The sequence below is a fragment of the Ascaphus truei genome, chromosome 11 (genome assembly GCF_040206685.1).
Source record: "Ascaphus truei isolate aAscTru1 chromosome 11, aAscTru1.hap1, whole genome shotgun sequence".
Classification (NCBI taxonomy): Eukaryota; Metazoa; Chordata; class Amphibia; order Anura; family Ascaphidae; genus Ascaphus; species Ascaphus truei.
In genome coordinates, this window is record NC_134493.1 from 39,208,936 (window position 1) to 39,229,772 (window position 20,837).

Below are 20,837 nucleotides of genomic sequence, written 5' to 3' on the forward strand. Positions count from 1 at the left end.
TGTCTTTTTGTTAACCTCTTGTACTAGGAATCTATGAAATTCAACCACACATTCAGTTCCTGTGTCTATTAATACTAATTCACCATGAAACATACCTGCAGGAGATGATTGCTGACTCATGTATTTCTTAATGTAACCAATGTAGACATCATCTTTTGTCTGTGTTGATAGAGATTCATAAGTGATGCTAAATCCTTTCACTCTGTTTAATGATAAGAGAATGCATGAATTATATTACAATGATATGACGTTGCTATACTGACTTGCTACATTTCTTATGTTTTTTGTTACATAGTTGATTGCATACATAAAATATTAATGTTGAACTTTTTTCTGCCATAATTTCTTTTATGCCAAGAACATTGTAACACACTTACATTTCCTGGTAGGACGAGCAGGTGATATTGGTTGGCAGAAGCTGAAGAAGAGTTTGGTTAAAGTTGGGAAGGAGTAGAGCCAAGTTCTTTTGTAACAGTGTCTTCCAATCTTCCTTATCATATAAATAGAAGTCGGAGCTAAGTTTAGTGAGCACAACATCCAGTAGAGTCTCCTTCAGTGTTGTTAATTGGGAGTCTGATAGATTGGCCTAAGGAAGAAAAGAGTTTGAATTGTTTAGCAATTGTGTATGAGGATCAATTGCAGAATTAGTATTCACAACCTTTCGCATTAAGATGCACAATAAATGCGTTGTCACTTGTATTGGAAATGTTGTCATATAATAACAGTACCTTCAATGCAGTATCTGTGATCAACATCACATATCCAGTGATATTCTCTTTTTCCACAAGGCTTACAATTTTCCTTAGCAGCGAATTATTTAAAAGGAACTCCACTTTTGTCAAGAGCAGTGGCACATCGTTCGTTGTCAATATCTCAAGGACAACAGCCTGACAGACACAGAATAATGTTATCAGATAATCAGATTAATTCAGCTTGGTTATGTAAGATACAAACAAGACACCGTGAGTTACTTACTATGTCAAGGTTTGGATATAAGTCTGTCAGTTCAGACATTGTGGCACTAGTGTAGAACAAACCAATATTCTTTCTGACCCACTCCTCACTGTCACTGGTGTCTAACGCACATGCAGAACCTGAAGTATCAAATATAAAGTGGGTGAAATACAATGTAACCCATGAAAGGCTATTAAAGAATTCCATGTTTAATGAAACACAATAGGTCATTGTTAGAAATGGTGGCATAATAATGAGTCCTGAAGGACTCTGATTCAGTCTGTACCTGTAGACAGGCGCTGTTGGGTAAGATATAACTTGCAGTAGGTGTAAACTGATTCAGTTTGCAGGTCAGTGAGTTTGTAGTACACATCACTCAGCTCTTTTATTCTGTTGGTCATATAGAAAAACAGAGATAAAACATAAAGAGGACATTGAATAAAGAACCTTTATAAATTCACAACTCATTGCTTGCCCCGTTTAACTTCTGGAGTTCACGTACATTGCTTGGTAATTTCCACAGGACACATTAAATGGCAGCTGAGGAAGGTGTGATTCAGTGAGACCAACTGAGAAGCTATGAAGGAGAATGTGAAAAACTTGCAGCCACGCAGGCATATTCTGTGAAGTCCATTCCTTGTTGAGTATTATAAACATGTTACTGAGTAGCTCCTGTTCAGTTTGAACACTGAGTTGAGTCAATGCTTGGTATCCATCACATGAAGAATTGTTTAAAGTTGAGTTTGTGCTCTAGAATAAAACAAAATAATAATAAAAAAACAACATGTACTTATTAAAATTGTCTTCAAATTGTGTTTACAGCTATTATCCCTGTATTGTATCAGCATTTATCATATTGTACAGCATAATAGGAGGATGCAGTCAAACAATTTGTATAGGGATCATACTACAGCAAACTTAAAATAAATATAATAATACTCAAATGAAAAAAAGGAAGTAACATGCTAATTGCAGAGCAGTTACAGCTGCAAATGCCAGATGTAGACTGCTTGCCTTGAGAATTCTGCACTTAAACCCATCCCACACGGCGAGATTCCTGCAGCCCGACTAATGGCCCATCGGATTAACACAGCGTGGATCCCTGCATTTGAATGGAACTCACAATGTGTTAATCCTACTGGGCTGAGAGTCCCATTCAAACGCAGGGACCCTGTTGTGTTAATCCGATGGGTCATTACAGCCTGATGTGGACCATCTCACGAGTTACTGCGAGATGGTTACAGATTTTCCTTTGGAAGCAGTCTACAATCGGCAGTTGCATCTGTACAGTATATACAATGTGTTATTGATAGTAGTAAGGTAAGTTGAGCAGCTGCAAACTAATGCTTACTTGACAAAGGCTGCTCTGTACTCTGAGAAGATATTCCAGGAGGTTTCCATAATTATTGAATTCTTGGATCTGATTGAGAAGAACTGTGATGAGAGTCCCATTTTGTAAAGTATCTGCCAAGAATGTAACGTCTGCCAATTCTGTTGCAGTGAGTAGAGCTGGGTTTTCCACCTAGAGGGCAGGACATTCACATGAAGTGATGATTTAGAATTTAGGCACATTACAAATTCATCAACCAATCAAGTGAATTACTTCATTTGAAACTAAACCCCTTTGTACATGACAAGTTACATTCTGATAAATTCTCACCTTTGTGAAATTTTTGTTGAATTGAGTAAGATCTTGAGCTGATGATTGCTGAATGAACTTCCCAAGATTGAACTCAACCCATGTTCTTAAATTCACGGTATCACAAGCAACATCTATAAATGATAACCACACAATGTTTAGTTATAACAGAATCAAAGTTTCCAAGCTTCAGAATACATCCAGATGACCGTTCATAAAAGCTCGTATCAATACACACAATTTTTACCTGTGGATTGAGATTGATTTAAGTATCTTTTCAAGTAAACCATGTAGATGTCATCTTTGGTTTTATTTGAAAGGGATTCGTATGAAATGCTGAATCCTTTCACTCTATTTGAAATAAGAGAAAAATGTCAACACACTTGGTATAGTAACGCGCAAGATTTGTCATCTCTGTATTACTAGACTGATAATGTACACGAGATATTCTTATTTTCACGGCTCTCTGCCTTAATCCTGTTTTATCCAAGGTGTATCATACTTACATTTCTTGATAGGAAGAGCAGGAGATGTTGGTTGGGAGAAGCTGAAGAAGAGTTTGGTTGAAGTCGGGAAGCAGCAGAACCAAGTATTTTTGGAACAATATCTTCCAATCTTCAGTTTTATAAAAGGAGAAGTTTGAATTGAGTTTAATGAGAAGAGAAGATAGAAGAGTTCCCTTCACTGTGATTATTTGGGATTCTGACAGATTAACCTAAGAAGAAAAATAGAGGCAGTTATTAAAAACGGGAATCATTACAAGAAAGGACTTACAGTATTTGCTTAAACTTCACAGTGGTTTATAATCATTTTATATGCTTGATTCATCCATTTAGACTGCTTCGGACTTCATTCAGTTACATTACCTTTGATGCTGTACTTGTGATAGCAATCACATATTCTGTAATATTCCATGGTTCAATAAGGCTCAGGATTTCTTTCAGCAAAGTGTTATTAGAAAGAACATCTGATTTAGTCAAGAGCAAAGCTGCGTCGTTTGGTGTCAAGATTTCGAGAAGAATTCCCTGGCAGATATAAGGATTAACGGGTTAACGGTTAATGACCTGAATGTTAATAATAATAATAATAAATAAATAATCTGTTGGGTTACTTACTATATCAAGATCTGGGTACAGTTCCATGAGTTCAGAGAAGGTGGCACCAGTGGAAAATGAACCCAAATTCTGTTTGATCCAGTCCTTGGTACCATTTGTGCTTATAACACATGCAGATCCTAGAAGATAAAATGTGAAAACGAATAAATTGTACAGTTAGGACCTGTAAATTTGCAGGATTAATGAAAAGGAAGAAACAATTCCATATGCTAAAATGAAGATGATGGTAACGATTGATGATGCCTACATCTTTTTATTGATTCTTACCTGATGATTTTTGTTGTTGAGTTAGGTATGATTTGCAGTAGGCGTATCCTGATTTCATTTCCATGTCATTGAGTTTGGAGGAGACCTCATTCAGCTTCTGTATTCTGTGATTTGCAACAACATCAGAAAGGAAAATAAGATGCAGTTGGGGTGTAGTCAAAGCAAAATGAGAGAGACGTTTGATTGGGCTATTTATTGATTTGGTCTACCTCTTACCCAATATTGGGTATGTTGGGAAGCATATATAAAACCCTCTGGTTTCCACTCAGGCCAGCAAGGAGAGAGATCAGTGCTGGGTTATTTACAGACAGGGAATCAGGTTGCAGTAATGAAGAGGCAGAGGCCCCAGCATGGGGTTGTAGGCTCCTTAAGGGCTGCGACGTCCTGATTGGCGTGAGCTGGGGGGTTTGGCTAACCCCCCTTCCCCCTCAGAGTGGGGAAGGCTGCTTGTCCCCTCCCATGCAGGGGGAGGGCAGAGAGGGTATAAAGAGTGGGCCCCCAGGGGAGAGGGACAGAGCTAACGGAATTAACACCCACCCATCCCCAATGTTTGGCTATTGTATTGAGCTGTTGGAAACTTATATTAACATGATTTTGTATCGCACAGGAGCAGTTTGTCTCCTCATCACAGCGGAGCTTCCGCGCCAGCCAAGCTCAGGAGACGGAGAAAGGGTGAGGACTTTAGGGTCCGTCCCTCAGCTGGTGCCCCTAGAACAGCTCGGCAGGCTGGAAGCGTCGGCTTTAAGGCTGGGCTGGCCTATGCCCAATTAACGATGGTAAAAGGCTGGACGCCAGCTTTAGGGCTGGGCCTAAGCTGACCCTAGGGGCGGGAGGGGGAGGGAAGCTGCCCAACATCGGCTGATAAGGATCTCCCCCCACCCCCATCTTACAGTGCTTTGGGGGGGGGAGGGAGCGGGCCAATCGCTGGCCGCTGGGCAAGGATCTCCCCCCCATTCACATGCTACGGGCGGGGGGAGGGAGCGGGCCAATCGCTGGCCGCTGGGCAAGGATCTCCCCCCCCCCATTTTGCATGGAGCATGCTTGGCTGGCGGGCAGGCTGGTAGGATTTTAACAGCGGATGTTAAAATAAAGCTGTGACCTTTTCTTCCGACATTGTGTGGTCTCCATTATTTGGTTTAGCGTCACAAAGGAGGGGCGGCGCATAAAGCCTTTATTAACTTTGCTGCAGACTGGAGAGTGGAAAGAGTCTTTATATTTGCTTTTTCAAACTCTTGTTTAGCATTAAACATACAGTAACTTACATTGCTTGATAGTTTCCACATGATATGTTTAGTGGCAGCTGAGAAATGTGGGTTTCATTGAGAGCGACAATGAAGTCAGCAATGAGAATGTCGAAAACTCCCAACCACTCAGACATATTGAGCAAACTCCATTCAGTGTTGAGGACTATAAAAACATTAGTAAGAAGCTCCTGTTGCGTGTGCATGCTGAGTTGAGTCAGTGGTTGATGTCCATCACATGAAGACGAACTTGTGTTCTAAAAGCAAAAGAAATAAAGAGTAAAACCCAAAGGTAGCCCATGTTTACTGAGCTGTGCTACAGTATACCTCAACACCCTTCCAGCACTGAAAGGTGTGTGATTGAATATCATACCTAAATATGGTCTGTAGTCTTTTTCTTATTGGAAAAATTTACATTATGAGAGGTCTTCTACAATGAGATTTGGTTAAAGAGAATAATGTAAACTGCTGTGTTGGGAAAGTAGATATGTAACATGATTTATACTGTTATGGTCATTGGGGAGATGAACATAGTATGATAAATTATCACTTACTTGACAAATTGAATGTTGTATTGTCAGAAGATATTCCAGGAGGGATTCATAATTTTTCAATTCTTTAATTTGACTGAGAAGAATTGTGGATAAAGTTGAGTTTTGTAAAACATCAGCAATGAAGGTAAAATCTGCCAGTTCTGTTGAAGTCAGTAAAGCAGGTGTTTCCACCTATAAATGATTAAATGCACAAGGGGATATATATTAGTATAGGAGGACATAATTCATTTTTCCACTAAAAATAGTTTTCAACTGAAATCTAATCAATAGTCAATAGTGATAGTGCATGAAGCATGCAGATAATTAATTTCACATTTCTCACCTTTGTGAAGTTCTTGTTGAACTGAGTGAGATCTTGAACTGTTGATTGCTGGATGAAGTTCCCCAGGTTGACTTCAACCCAGGTCTTAACACTTGTGGAATTACAAGCAACATCTACTGTATATATGACAAACAGATATTGTTTATTGGTGGGAAAATTCAAATAAAAACAGATTCATTCGAAATGATACTTTTAACATCAGAATTTTACATTGTTTGAACTGGATTGTGTTTTGTTAACCTCTTGTACTAGGAATCTATGAAATTCAACCACACATTCAGTTCATGTGTCTATTAATACTAATTCACCATGAAACATACCTGTATGAGATGATTGCTGACTCATGTATTTCTTAATGTAACCAGTGTAGACATCATCTTTTGTCTGTATTGATAGAGATTCATAAGTGATGCTAAATCCTTTCACTCTGTTTAATGATAAGAGAATGCATGAATTATATTACAATGATATGACGTTGCTATACTGACTTGCTACATTTCTTATGTTTTTGTTGGATAGTTGACTGCATACATAAAATATAAATGTTGAACTTTTTTCTGCCATAACCTTCTTTTATACCAAGAACATTGTAACACACTTACATTTCCTGGTAGGAAGAGCAGGTGATATTGGTTGGCAGAAGCTGAAGAAGAGTTTGGTTAAAGTTGGGAAGGAGTAGAGCCAAGTCCTTTTGTAACAGTGTCTTCCAATCTTCCGTTCCATATAAATAGAAGTCGGAGCTAAGTTTAGTGAGCACAACATCCAGTAGAGTCTCCTTCAGTGTTGTTAATTGGGAGTCTGACAGATTGGCCTTAAAGAGGAAATGAAAAAGTTCTTATTCAGGTCAGTTATGTAGGAATACCATAAGCTTTGCCACAATACATGGCATTTACACTTTGTTATATGTGATAATCTGGCACTGTAGTCTACTCAATAGATATAGTACCTCTGCTGCTTGGAATGTGATGGCAGTGACATATTCAGTAATATTCTTGACATTGATGAAGCTTAAAACTCTTGTCATCATTGTGTGGTTAGAAAATATATCTTCTTTTGTGATTATCGCTGCCATTTCATTTGGAGTTAACATACCAAAAAGAACACCCTGGAAGACAAACAGAAAGTTATGAAACAACCACAGTCAGCATTCAAAACTAAAGCTGTCTCACATTTTAATCTGGTTTGTAACTGTTACATACACCTACAATATATATTATCTCTTACTGTGCATACAATGTCTTGTATATAATGTATAACCCTGCTCACTTAACGTAACTTCTGTATGTATTTGTTACCATGTATTTGTCATAACTCTGGGCCCTGGGCAAACTTGAAAACGAGAGGCAAATCTCATTGTATTACTTCCTGGTAAAACATTTTATAAAGAAATAAATGTATCTGATACATGAAGTGAATGCCTCCCTTATATGACACCAGCTACTTACTATGTCCAGTCTTGGATAGAAGTCTGTGAGCTCAGAGATGCTGGCTCTAGTGGAGAATGCACCCATATTCTTTGTTACCCACGTCTCACTGCCATCTGTGTCTAAAGCGCATGCAGACCCTAGTGGAGAAAGTATTCAAATGGTTTGAATGACATACTGTAGTCCTGGGAGTGAATTTTCATCATCTACAGTGATAGAGAATTGAGTGGAGATCTTAAGAGTTTTTGTAAGATGAATAATATAGTAATCTAGTGCAATGATCCGGCATTGCCCAGGAAGGGTGGGGGGGGGGGTTTGTTGGGGGATCCAAAGTAGGGATGGATCAATTTTTTTTTTTACATTTCTAACAATAGTTTAGCTAAAACATACTAATCTTCTAGCTGTTCTCGCAACTGTATGAACCCCTACATTCACCCCCCAAAACCTATCAGGACCCTGCTCTTGGCCTCCCTCAACCCCACTCTCCATATAACATTCACCCTCTCCTTCTGCCTCTGTCCTGGGACGCCTGTCTCCTCCGCCACCTCCTACGCACCATCCACCATTTCTCAGCAAGTCAGCCACTGGGTGTTCTACCTGGTAGGCTATATATCTGGCACGTGACATCATACTTGTAACATCATAATGAGTTGCAGATATCGCACGTACCAGAATGCCCTCCTACTGTCTCTCTATGGTCTTCCTACCTACCAATTAGATTGTAAGCTCTTCGGAGCAGGGTCTCCTCTTCCGAAATGTTACTTTTATGTCTGGAGCACTTATTCTCATGATCTGTTATTTGTATTATTTGTTATTTATATGATTGTCACGTGTATATATATATATATATATATATATATATATATATATATAAAACAATCATATAAATAACACATATATATATATATACACATAGAATACACAACTACTATGGGCCAAACATACCAAAACCCCACCTACGCTCTTCTTTTTGATCCTTTTAGATAGCATGCCAAGAATGGTGGCACTAGGATTAAGCGTGTGGATTTGTATAGCTTGACAAACAAACAGACTTTCATTATGAATTATAGTACAGCTTTAATTTGAGGGAGTCTTACCAGTCGATTTGAGCTGTTGGGTAAGGTACGAGTTGCAGTAGGAGTAAGTAAATTCACTTTCCATTTGACTGAGTTTTGAGTAGGCATCATTCAACGCCTTTATTCTGTTACGGTATAAAGAAAAACAGAAAACATTAAAGAGACTGGACTGTAGAAATGTAAATATCACTGCATCAAAATCCTGTAAATGCAAAAATAGGATAAGTATCCTCTGTCTAAATTTAGCATAGGTTTAAACTTGATGGACATACGTCCTTTATCAACCTCATCTACTATGTAACTATAAATCTGTCTTTTTCCCACTAGTTGTTGGGAATTACTTACACCGCTTGGTAGCTTCCACATGAAATATTTAAGGGCAGCCTTAAAATGTGAGATTCATTGATGGCAACAGTAAAATCCATTAGCAGGATGTTGAAGACGTGCAACCACTCCGACATGTTCCTCATACTCCATTCCTGGTTCAGTACAATGAACATGCTGCTGAGAAGCTTCTGTTGCGTGGGGATACTGAGCTGATCAAAAGGTTTTTGTTCATCACATGAAGAAATGTTTGACATCAGTTCTGGGACCTAGAATAAAAGTTACAAAAAAAATAATATGGATACCATGTAATCCCATAGAGAGGGGGTTTTACATAGAAAGGGAACTTGTGAAAATGTGCAGGAAGGAGTTACACAAAAGCAAACTGGACTGTCCACATGTACTTCTTAGTGTTAATAAATAGGGATTTGTATGTTCGTGACGGATACATTGCATATCTATGTGTAGGTTAGGTCAATCTTGGCTTAAATCTTACCAGTCTTAAATGTTCTCTGAGACGCTCAAGATATATGTTGACATCCTCGTAGGATTGCAGAAGGCTGACTTTGCCAACTACAAAGCTTGTGAACGATACATTGCATAGGTTATCAGATATTAGTGTTAAATCTGCCAGTTCGTTTGCAGTAAGAACACCTGTTTCTTCCACCTAGGACAGAAAAGGAAATATTTTTATGCAAGGTTTTCTTTTTCAGAAATGATTCATTTACACACATTAGGTTCTTAATTGTAAGGGAGCAGATCATTATCTTCCTCTCTGTCTTATTTTCTATGTACTGTATGCTCTGTTATCTAAAAGAGCAAATAACTGAAGGAGTTTTTAACGTCTCGCATAATATCAACTTGTCTATTGAATACATGTTGCTTGTAATTATTATTGGGCCCTTGTTGCCTAGACAGGGGTGCTCAGCTCCAGTCCTCGGGGTCACCCTACCCCCCAACAGGTCAGGTTTTCAGGAAATCCCTGCTTCAGCAAAGGTGGCTCAATCAGTTCCTGCTTCAGCACAGGAGGCTCAGTCTTCCACTGATTGAGCCGCCTCGGCTGAACCCTGGATATCCTGAAAACCTGACCTGTTGGGGTGGGGGGAGGGGAGGCTTGAGGACTGGAGTTGAGTACCTCTGGTGTAAGGTGTATACAGGGTATTGCCGTGAGATAAAGGCTGCTCTGTCACCCTATGGGTTAACATGACCCTCTTTTTGTAGTACTTTGTTGCCATTACATCCTTGTTGGAAAGTTTATGGAAGCCTGTGTTTATCATCACAAATGCAAAATGGTGGATACATTGTGCAAACCCCTCACCAGTGAGTAACACAGCTCATGTACTGTACAAACACATTTATGGAGCACACACTTACCTTGTTAAAGTTCACGTTAAATCCAAGTAAATCTTTAAATGTCGCTTGCTTTGTAAAATTCCCCAGCTGGACACTGGCCCATTGCATATAGTCGATGTAGTCACACGCAACACCTAGGAGTGAACACAGGAACCGCCATTTTGAAAACTGTATTTGTCAAATGGGTGACTACTGGAACTGGGAACTATTTGGTGATCGATAAAATAATGGTTTGAAAAACGAACCCATTACGGGTTACAGCAGGGCCCCGGGCATACGGCGGGTTCCGTTCTAAGGACCCGCCATATAGTGAAAATCTCCGGAAAGCGGAACCAGCGATTTTCAGCTGTGCGCATGCGCAACCCGGCAATTTCCCCCTTGTGCCATGCGCGACCTCCGGCGCACGCAACCTATGTTCTGCGCATGCGCTCCGCCGGCAACAGCCCGTTCTTCGCGAGCTGAGGAGACATGGCGGCCCCTTTCTCGGTGCCGCCGTATCAGCGGATTGCCGAAAAGCGGGGCCTTGCTGTATAATATTATGTCACGTGTATTACTGCTGTGAAGCGCTGCTGTGTACCTGGATGATATACATACATTGGTCCAGCGCCCCATGTCACTGGGAATGGAAGTAAAATCCCTGCTTAAATCATCTGCTTACCTGAGATGAGGGCTTTGTTATCCAAGAATGGCTTAATGTAGCTATTGTAGATGTTGATTCTTGTGGAATGGGGCAGATTCTCATATACTTGGCTAAACCCTTTTAATCTGAAAAGGATCAATGCAATCAGATTGTAATGCCGCATGCTGCCACGATTTTACCATATTTAAATGCATATCTTTCTGTAACATGTAATAGGAATTCTCTAGGTTATGAAAGACCACCAGCTCATTCACTACAATGGAAACGAACTATAACCATTTTGGAGCCAATTAAGTGCGTCAAAGTATAATTTCACATTTAAGTCTCTCTCTCTCTCTTAAATATGAACATGCTGCATTATAAAGCAATACTGAGTATACTGATACACTAAGAACTCCCTAAATATTTTTTTCCAGAGATAATTAGAGATCCAAAGGTCTCATACTGGAGCAACCATGAAATCACATTTAATCATAGCGGGCAGGAAGTATATAATGTATGTCACGTTGCACCATCACATTTTGATCCTAAACCTTAAAAAGTCTACAGCAGGGGTGACCAACTCCAGTCCTCAAGGGCTACCAACAGGTCAGGGTTTAAGGATATCCCTGCTTCAGCACAGGCGACTCAATCAGTGGCTCAGTCAGCGGCTGAGGACTGGAGTTGGCCACCCCTAGTCTACAGTATATTTACAAGCAGTGGCAGATTTCAAGAGTAAGAACTAAGTGGACCATAGCGCCAATGTTTACCGGTAATATTATGTTGCTTATATTAGTTGTAAAGTAAAAAAAATTGAATTGTAAATAATGAAACACCTATAGGGCCATGTTTACTAACTGGTGCTATTAGTTAGAGCAAATGTCATGGCTGGGAGACACCTTACAACCCTTTCACTTGAATGGGCTATTACGTGTTTTCCAAGTCGTGAAGGTGCCTAAGGCTGCGCCCAAGCTGTCGCTGAGCGCGCTCATGCTTGAGAGCGGTGACATCCCCAACTCTGATGCCAAGCATGAGCGCTCGGCTGTCCTGCTGAATTTTGCGTGCGCGAGCGTGGGGCGTGGTCGGGGGCATGTCATTGGCTGGATCGGGGCTATGTCTGTGTGTGCGTGGCTGTGTGTGGCTGTGTGTGTGGATGTGTGCTGTGTGCATTGACTGGTGCTGATTTGGTTGCTGAAAGGTCATGTGAAATAAATATGCGTTATAATGTAATCTATGAAAACAAGAAAAGTACCCGCTCAACGTAGAGTAAACAATATAAAGCAAACAGGTGTACTTGGGAAGAGCAAGACAAGGCAGAATAAAGAGATCGTGAAGCCAGTGGGGACCCCACAGAAGGTGGGGAGACACCTGGAAGGTCCCAATAGCATGCCCGCAATGTTCGCGCTATTGGTACCTTCCTGTTGTCTCCCCTCCTTCTGTGGGGTCCCCTCTGGCTTCGGGATCTCTTTATTCTGTCTTATAATGTAATCTGCAACAATAGAAACTTAACATTCTACAAGTGGATGGTGGAAGATCCCTACATTGCCTGATAGGAGGTACAGGAATCGTTGGTTCTCAGCCAGGAAATCTGTGTTTCATTGATACCGGGAAGAAGCAATGGTAAGAAGCCTTGAAACCATTCTTCCCACATCTCCGGCGCGATGTGCAGGAAGTAAGGCTTCGTTCGGCGTAGAAACATCTCCAGCATGGCGTCCCGGACAGAGGCGTTGGGGAGGACCCTCAGGTTGGCCTGCAGCCCAAATAGTAAAATAATGAAAGGACATTAAAAGCACCCAGCTAGTCAAAACGCAGGGCTGTCTTTATTAAAATGCACCACAGAACATACAGTAGCTGTATGAACCAAACCAGGGGGGTTATTTTTTACACTACGATAGCTATTATTGGTTTTATGAACCTGCTTTAATGAATTAACAAAGATTGTGTAGATAAAGGCCATCCAATGGAAAAATTATATAATTGATTTCAGAAATACGAAAATACAAGTGATTGTTTTTGGGGAACAGTTTACTACATTAAAGTAATATTTAATATTTAATATTTTTCACTTGTGTAATTTTGTTTATGCAATTTTTTTTTTGTATTTTCTTGGCCCTAACTGGACCTTCTTAGGATACTCAAGTACGGTACTCAGCTACCATCATTTGGTAATTTATGACAGTCCGGTATATGAGAACACTATATCTCATTGACTTATACAGTCTCTTCCCCATCTTCCACAGTGAGTGCATTTATTAGGGTACCTTTTCTTTGACCCTTCGGGGTACATACCGGTATACATGTCTGCTTTTTCCCTATATGCACCCTGCTTCGTATCATGCTATATTATCTCATATTAAGAAAAAACATATCAGTATTTAGTGTTTCGGTCCCCACTATATTGTTCTAAATTAAAGGAAGCAATAACCCTATTAAATCTTTTATTTGCGTCCCAAAATCCGCCAAGTCTGCGGTGGTGTAAACTTTTCTAGTTAACAATCTGCATCAAACCACAACCACTTTCTTACATTCGAGAGCTTGAGATTCAGGTGACTTTTTTGATGGATTAGTGATGTTTTCATACATTACCTGGCGAGCACTGATGTTAAACTGTGTGAAATATTCACGAATACTGCTGTAGGGACTTTCCACAAGTGCCAGTATTTGAATGGTACGTGTAGGGTCGTTAAGTGCTGATTGCACAGTCAGTTCTGCCAGCTGTGCCGGTGCCAGTAGATCTAACAGCTCGAACTAAGAGATAATGGCACATGTTAGTTATGGCAGTCACCAAAATATCATCCCTGTAAGCAGATTCAATCTCAACCACCCCAGTGTACATCTGCGTTGCCCCAATGGCGGATAGCCTTTGGCACAGCCGAAGGTCAGCCAAAGGGTGTGAGCTGTTCGCTGATGTTCACTGTTGTTTGGTGATATTAAAGCTGCTCTATTTCAATCTGAAACACACCAGCCCTTTTATCCAATTTTCCAACTCTATCTGTACATGACATGTCTGTGAATTCACTGTATAACCCTGTTCTTTTAATGTAACCGTGTATTTTTATAACCTTGTGCCCAGGACATACTTGAAAACGAGAGGTAACTCTCAATGTATCACTTCCTGGTAAAACATTTTTATAAATAAAAAAGCTACTGTCTTGGCATAATGTAATCTTTGGGGTCAACCTCTGATTGTTAGAAACTTTTCAGATGTCATAGCAGAAAAACAATGGCGTGGACAACGTTCAGTTCCACTGGTGGATATTTTATCAGTGTAGTTGCAGCTTATTCTGGATGTTAATTATGGCGGGTGCTACAATGTATAAACAATTCAACGTCATCAATGTTATTGTAGAAACTTTTCAACCTTGTAAATCGCAACTGTTACAGGAACAAAAGTTATGCGGTATTAAGTTTGAAGGGTCTCTAAACTAGGACTCCTCAACCGGATCCAGGAAAAAAAAAGCAAGAGTCATTTTGGATACATGTCAAAACATGACTTAAAAAATATTTATAACTCCTCTTTTATATTACCTTACAAGTGAATTATAGTACATACAGTAGTTGCCTGAGCAATAACATTTTTTTTAATAACTTTATCTCATATAGCGCTTTTCTCCCAATGGGACTCAAAATGACAGTATAACGCGCCGAACACAGGAATTTTTACAGACGCAGTCGCTGCCCCGTAGAGTTTACAATCTATGAGTTCAGTGCCTGGGGCACAGGGAGATAAAGTTGCCCTATGTCACAAGGAGCCGATACCAGGAATTGAACCAGGTTCCCCTGATTCTTAATCGGTGTCTTTGTTTTCAGAGTCAGTGTCTTTACTCACTAAGCCCCTCCTTCCATAATAACAGACCACCTCAACCCCCTATGTGGGCTGGATTTGGCTCCCCGGGAGAAGAGCCCTGCTCTAAACCGTTGGGCATTTTGCAAAGTCCACTAATATTATATTTTATTGTAATTCTGACTCCATAAACAGTGTATACGCTTTTGATTAATTCCCCTATAGGTTTCACCAGAGAATTTCCTCTGGGTTGGAAATTGTATTACAAGCAAATTTAGGTCAACGGTGGGAAACAACAACTTGTCATAAACACATAGACCTTTTTGACAGTAGATAGGATCCTCTTGGCCATTCAGTCTGCCAATGTTCCTATCTGCAGTAAAACCTCAGACTATTCTTGGGTTTCTGTTATAGTTAGGACAGCGTAGTATCTATTCCAAGCATTGGTTTTATCCCTTACTGCAGGGGTTTTCACCTCCAATCCTCAAGACTCCCTCCGTCCCCACCAACAGGTCAGGTTCTCCGGATATCCCTGCTTCAGCACAGGAGGCTCAATTTGTGGCTCAGTCAAAGTCCTGAACGCCTGATTTGTCTGAGGGTGTCTTGAGTTGAGAAACCCAGACTTACTGTATTAGCCCGTACCACCTCGGTTGGTTTGCTATTCCACTAATCCACTAACATTTCCATGAAGAAGTCCCTCCTCCTATTTTACCTGAGTTTGCTACCTACAATCCTCAGAGCAAAACCTCTTGTTCTACCTCTTCTTAAGCACAAGTGGGGTGGCATCATTTTTTATTGCACCATGAAAACAACACTTTATATTACTAGCTAAATATTTAGTGTTCCTAAAAGAGAAATGCTCTAAATTGGTGTTTGTAGAGGGACTAGGTTAGGAGGCATTAAGAACAGCCAATGTGGACCTTGTTTTTCTCTGGAAGAGACCATTATATTAAACACATATGCAGAGAGAGAAAGAAAAAGGCCCACAGCTGATTTTCTCCTGGGAGGCAGTTGGGTTGGGGCATTTGTAATAATGTAAGAAATAAGGACATTCAGGACTGATTACTTAAAGGGGTAGATCCTCAGGCGTCTGCTAAATTTGTGCTAATAACGACCATTACCTAAGTAGATAACATCGGTTACTTGTCCTCAGTGTACCGGGTATCCGCAAAGCTAATGATATGCACAAATAGCTTCCGTTAGTAAAAGTAACAGCGCTATTAACTGGGATTTTCAATTCGCAGAGACGCGTTAACCGATACCCTGCACATGCGCATGGGCAAAACACACGTGTTCAAGACACATTACACATGTACGTTACCTAAAGCTAATGCAATTATTGTTATAATATGGATAACTTTTACATTTTTTTAAACGTTTTTTCCTTCGTTATAGTATCCTCCCTTCATTTATTTTAATTGTATATTATTTCAAGTGAATGATTAATTATTAGTGTAGAGGTTCATCAAGAGTGCTTATAACAGGGATTCTTTTATATCCCAGTTCTTTATGAGGATAAACATTATTGTACTGTACACCTATACTTAATACTTTCATTATTACGGTATGTACCGTATTAGGGCACACAAACATATTCTATATTCACTTTAATCACTAAAAGCCATACTATGGTTTATGAGTTGTTGCAGACATTTATATGATCCATAATATATATATTTGTATGACAGGTGTAACTTATTTTTTGTGATGATAGGGTTAAGTCCTATTCTCATTATATGGCTTTTAGGCTATTCCCAGAAATAGCGCTATGATAATCGGGGTCTGGATGTGAGTAATTGCAGGTCTTGGTGTGACCTAATTATCGTAACATTATTACCTAGCTCTAACAGGAATGGGGTTTGAGGATCTGCGACTCATTAGCATAGGATTTGCATATGGGTAAGCCAGCAACCCATTAAAATGTAATACTTTTCTCTATAACACGAGGGCATTATAACGCTAATTACCTTTGTAGATTACGGGTATCAATATGTTAAATGGCGTTAACATGGCGATAAAACATTTAACGGACTTCTGAGGCTCTACCACTAATAGAGTAGTAATGGGTTAATAGTACTCTGTACCATCACACTGAGTTGTGTCGTACAATACTAATCTATAACACATGTATATGATTCATGTAAGTACTGGAAGGGAACTTCTGCAGTACGTGAGCAGGTATAGAAGTTGCCCCTTTCACATGGCTACACCTGGGACATTTTACTCATCGTGGTTAGAGTAACTTATAATACATATATGCCAATCTCCTCCAGTAAAGGAGATATTGCAAGCATATCCAATGGAAGATGTATGCCTCTTCCACATGGGAGCACCGGGTGGGCTGCCTCCCGAAGCGACTTTGTGTGATGCCTTCAGAAGCCACTTTGTGTGATCATGGCTATGCTGTGCTTGTGTGTCTTGGACAGAGACTGTAGTGTTTTATATACAGTCATTCATATTATATCATCTTAATGTACAATTCCGGTAGCATACAGGCTTGTGAGAATAGTGAGTATTCCAGAAGGGCACCCTCTTATTCATTCAGTCATAGTGTATTTTGGGCTGGTGACACTTGTGTGTTTTGGCTCGGTAGGGAGCACACACCTCAAACAAATACATTCATTTCTAGCATTGCTGAGTAAGGAGGCCCCGTGAGCCACGGATTTCTGACGTTATTAATAACGGAGACAGTATTCATATAGAGGTGCAAAGGGACAGCCGTGCTGCTACAGGGGGGTGGCATGTATGCAGAATTAGATAATCTGTCACTTTCTCTAGAACTGAACCGGAAAAGGTTTTTTAAATGTAAAATATAAGGTGATGCTGAGGATTTATGTTGAGAAAATGATGGTATAAAGCAAGAGGAAACAGTGGAATTATAATGTAAATGTTTGGTGGACTTGTTTCCTCCCTGTGAATGGCTAACATGGATTGTCACAATGTAACTCTGCTGCCAACCTCGCATTCCCAGTATACACTGGTACACCACCACACACTGTACAGTAACTCTGCTGGTGCCAAACTCCCATTCCCAGTATACACTGGTACACCACCACACACTGTAACTCTGCTGGTGCCAACCTCGCATTCCCAGTATACACTGGTACACCACCACACACTGTAACTCTGCTGGTGCCAACCTCCCATTCCCAGTATACACTGGTACACCACCACACACTGTAACTCTGCTGGTGCCAACCTCCCATTCCCAGTATACACTGGTACACCACCACACACTGTAACTCTGCTGGTGCCAACCTCCCATTCCCAGTATACACTGGTACACCACCACACACTGTAACTCTGCTGGTGCCAACCTCGCATTCCCAGTATACACTGGTACACCACCACACACTGTAACTCTGCTGGTGCCAACCTCGCATTCCCAGTATACACTGGTACACCACCACACACTGTAACTCTGCTGGTGCCAACCTCCCAGTCTCCGTATACACTGGTACACCACCACACACTAACTCTGCTGGTGCCAACCTCTAATGCTCAGTATACACTGGTACTCCACCACACACTGTAACTCTGCTGGTGCCAACCTCTAATGCTCAGTATACACTGGTACTCCACCACACACTGTAACTCTGCTGGTGCCAACCTCGCATTCCCAGTATACACTGGTACTCCACCACACACTGTACAGTAACTCTGCTGCTGCCAACCTCCGAGTCTCTGTATACACTGGTACTCCACCACACACTGTACAGTAACTCTGCTGCTGCCAACCTCCCAGTCTCTGTATACACTGGTACTTCACCACACAGTGTAACTCTGCTGGTGCCAACCTCAAATACTAATGTAAGTATACACTGGTACTCCACCACACACTGCTGAAGTGACTTTCATCTATTGAACTACCAGTACATTCTTGGGGAACAGTTTTTGTTTAAATTGAGTTATCCCAAAATAACCAATGTGCCGCTCTACATAATGGAAACTGGAATAACAATGGTGCTACTTTTGTTTTTATATGTGCTTCCTATTAGCTTAAACAATAAGGGCAATATGATCCTTGATTATTTTTGTGGTTTGCTAAGTCTTTGCGTTTTCAACGTGTTCAGGGTTGTCTGATTACGCTGTACGTTTCCTGAATACTGTCTTTATCGGGCATATACAGATAAACACTGGATGTTCGGGAGCAGGGGGGCTCAACTCCAGTCCTCAAGCCCCCCCCCAACAGGTCAGGTTTTCAGGAATCCCTGCTTCAGCACAGGTGGCTCAATCAGAGGCTCAGTCTTTGACTGGGCCTCCGATTGAGCCACCTGTGCTGGAGCACGAATATCCTGAAAACCTGACCTGTTGGGGGGAGGGGAGCTTGAGTGGAGCACCCCCATGTTCTGGAGGATCTTTTAGCTTTTACTGTCATAAACGCATATTTTACCTTTATGCAATACCTATGTGTATTTTTAAACTTTAACAGGTATGTGGGATTTCAATTTCCTTTATGGAAAATAATCAAATTCCCAGTAACTGAGAGTATTCTGCAGGACATTGTGCCCCCCTATTAGGCTATTAGCCCCACAGACTATTGTTATTCTTCATCTAATTAAAGGTGCAATTCAACATAGTCTTCCAGTTGAATTTCGTAGGGGCCTCTGAATGGGGAAGTGTGTGTCAATAAAGTGTTTTCTTTCCCCTTATCCCACCTTGCTCTTATCAGCGAACTAATAAAGATAAGGGGAGGTGGAGAGGGGGGCACTGCCTGTACAAGCACTTGTTGATCACTCAGTGATATCACACAGTGACATCACGCAGAAGGGAGCAGCTGGTTTAAATCAAATACCTCCAGAGTCAAACTTTAAAAAATACATAAAAAATAATTATAGGTGCCGGATTTGGGTAAATAAAATATAAATGACTCAGATGAGACCACTTAAACATGGCACAGTTCACTCTGGTCCAAGGAGGGATTGACACAGCAGACAACTCCTTAAAGGGTACTGGGGTTAAGAGTAGCAATCTAGCTTTGTGAAGAATAAAACAACTCATGCGTAAGGCTTCCATCTCCATGAAGGAGAACCTCCGGCTATATTTTGTACTCTACATGTAATGTGCCCTCATGCATTACTTTGTATTACTGGACTTCATTAGCTTTGATTGGCTAAAAATACTACACATAGTAAATATGATCTTTTGTAAAAATAAATAAATAAAAGTGTAAGATGTTGAATTGTGTGGTCAACGTTGGCGTGTGGGTATGTCTGCAATTAAATAATGTCCCATATGTAGACATCGAGTCTGAGTTATCAGGGGTTATCAAGATCAGACGTTTCCATGCATGTTTATGTATACTTTTTGCTGTTCCATATTAAAAAGAACCCAGCTATTGTATTTGTAAATACTGCATCTTTGCTGTCTCAGACTTGTCTATGGCCCTTAATACATTCTGCATCTAATGTGTCCTATGATTCTGAAGTGATACTGTATGGTCAGTGTGTCCTACAGTAGCTGAGTTAGTTATGTATACTGTTTCTAACCTCTCCTGTACCCATGGCTTAGTTTAACCAGTAGCAACATTGTTAGTCCAATCAGACACACAACTACCTTAACGTAGAAAGCAACAGCAAAGCCACACATCGAAATACTTTAGCATTTCAAAACACCATGAAAAAAAATAAGGCATTTTTTTTTTTCAATGAATGTTTATTGCAAGCAGGCGGACACAGGTAAAGGGATGCTTAGAGGATGCAAAGAAAAGCCAGCAAAATGTTACAGGGCATAAATGCAAATGAACAGATAGACAGAACTTGGAATCGACTTCACAATTACATACAAGTAAACCAAATTGAATAGAAATGACACTTCAAAATTATACAAATGCTCCCATCTTGTATTTCTAATGCACATGTCATTATCAGAATTCATGGGTATTATTTCAATATATTCCGAAAACATACTTAGGGGGCTATGTTACAGTTTACTCCACTATTTAAGTTACCTTTTGCACTGGTATATTTCCATTAAGAAAACTGATATTGTTTTTTCCCTAGTGCAAAACTGGAGTACAACTTGTAGAAAAAATGTTCCCCACGATTACAATGTTTGGTTATCTAGGCTAGCAGTAGCAATGAACTTCATTGCAAAGCAAGGCGCTATATGCATGAAAGAATAATAACTGTCTTCATCAGGGTGCTTATGACTGGTCTCCACACT

General features: G+C 40.4%; 1 protein-coding gene across 1 annotated transcript; it reads right to left on the reverse strand.

Annotated features, from left to right (window-relative positions):
- Positions 1-373: 373 nt before the first annotated feature.
- LOC142462869 (uncharacterized) lies at positions 374-20,176 on the reverse strand. Its single transcript, XM_075565084.1, has 27 exons — positions 20,162-20,176; positions 13,475-13,636; positions 12,430-12,638; positions 10,928-11,034; positions 10,291-10,403; positions 9,413-9,583; positions 8,938-9,185; positions 8,614-8,717; positions 7,538-7,656; positions 7,039-7,197; positions 6,695-6,903; positions 6,413-6,519; positions 6,093-6,208; positions 5,771-5,941; positions 5,238-5,473; positions 3,976-4,079; positions 3,709-3,827; positions 3,460-3,618; positions 3,100-3,308; positions 2,841-2,944; positions 2,615-2,727; positions 2,306-2,476; positions 1,457-1,704; positions 1,241-1,344; positions 976-1,094; positions 729-887; positions 374-586 (listed from the first exon to the last, which is right to left on the reverse strand). Exons 1-27 carry the CDS (start codon positions 20,174-20,176, stop codon positions 374-376), a joined length of 4,068 nt encoding a protein of 1,355 aa, XP_075421199.1.
- Between the last annotated feature and the right edge of the window lie 661 nt (positions 20,177-20,837).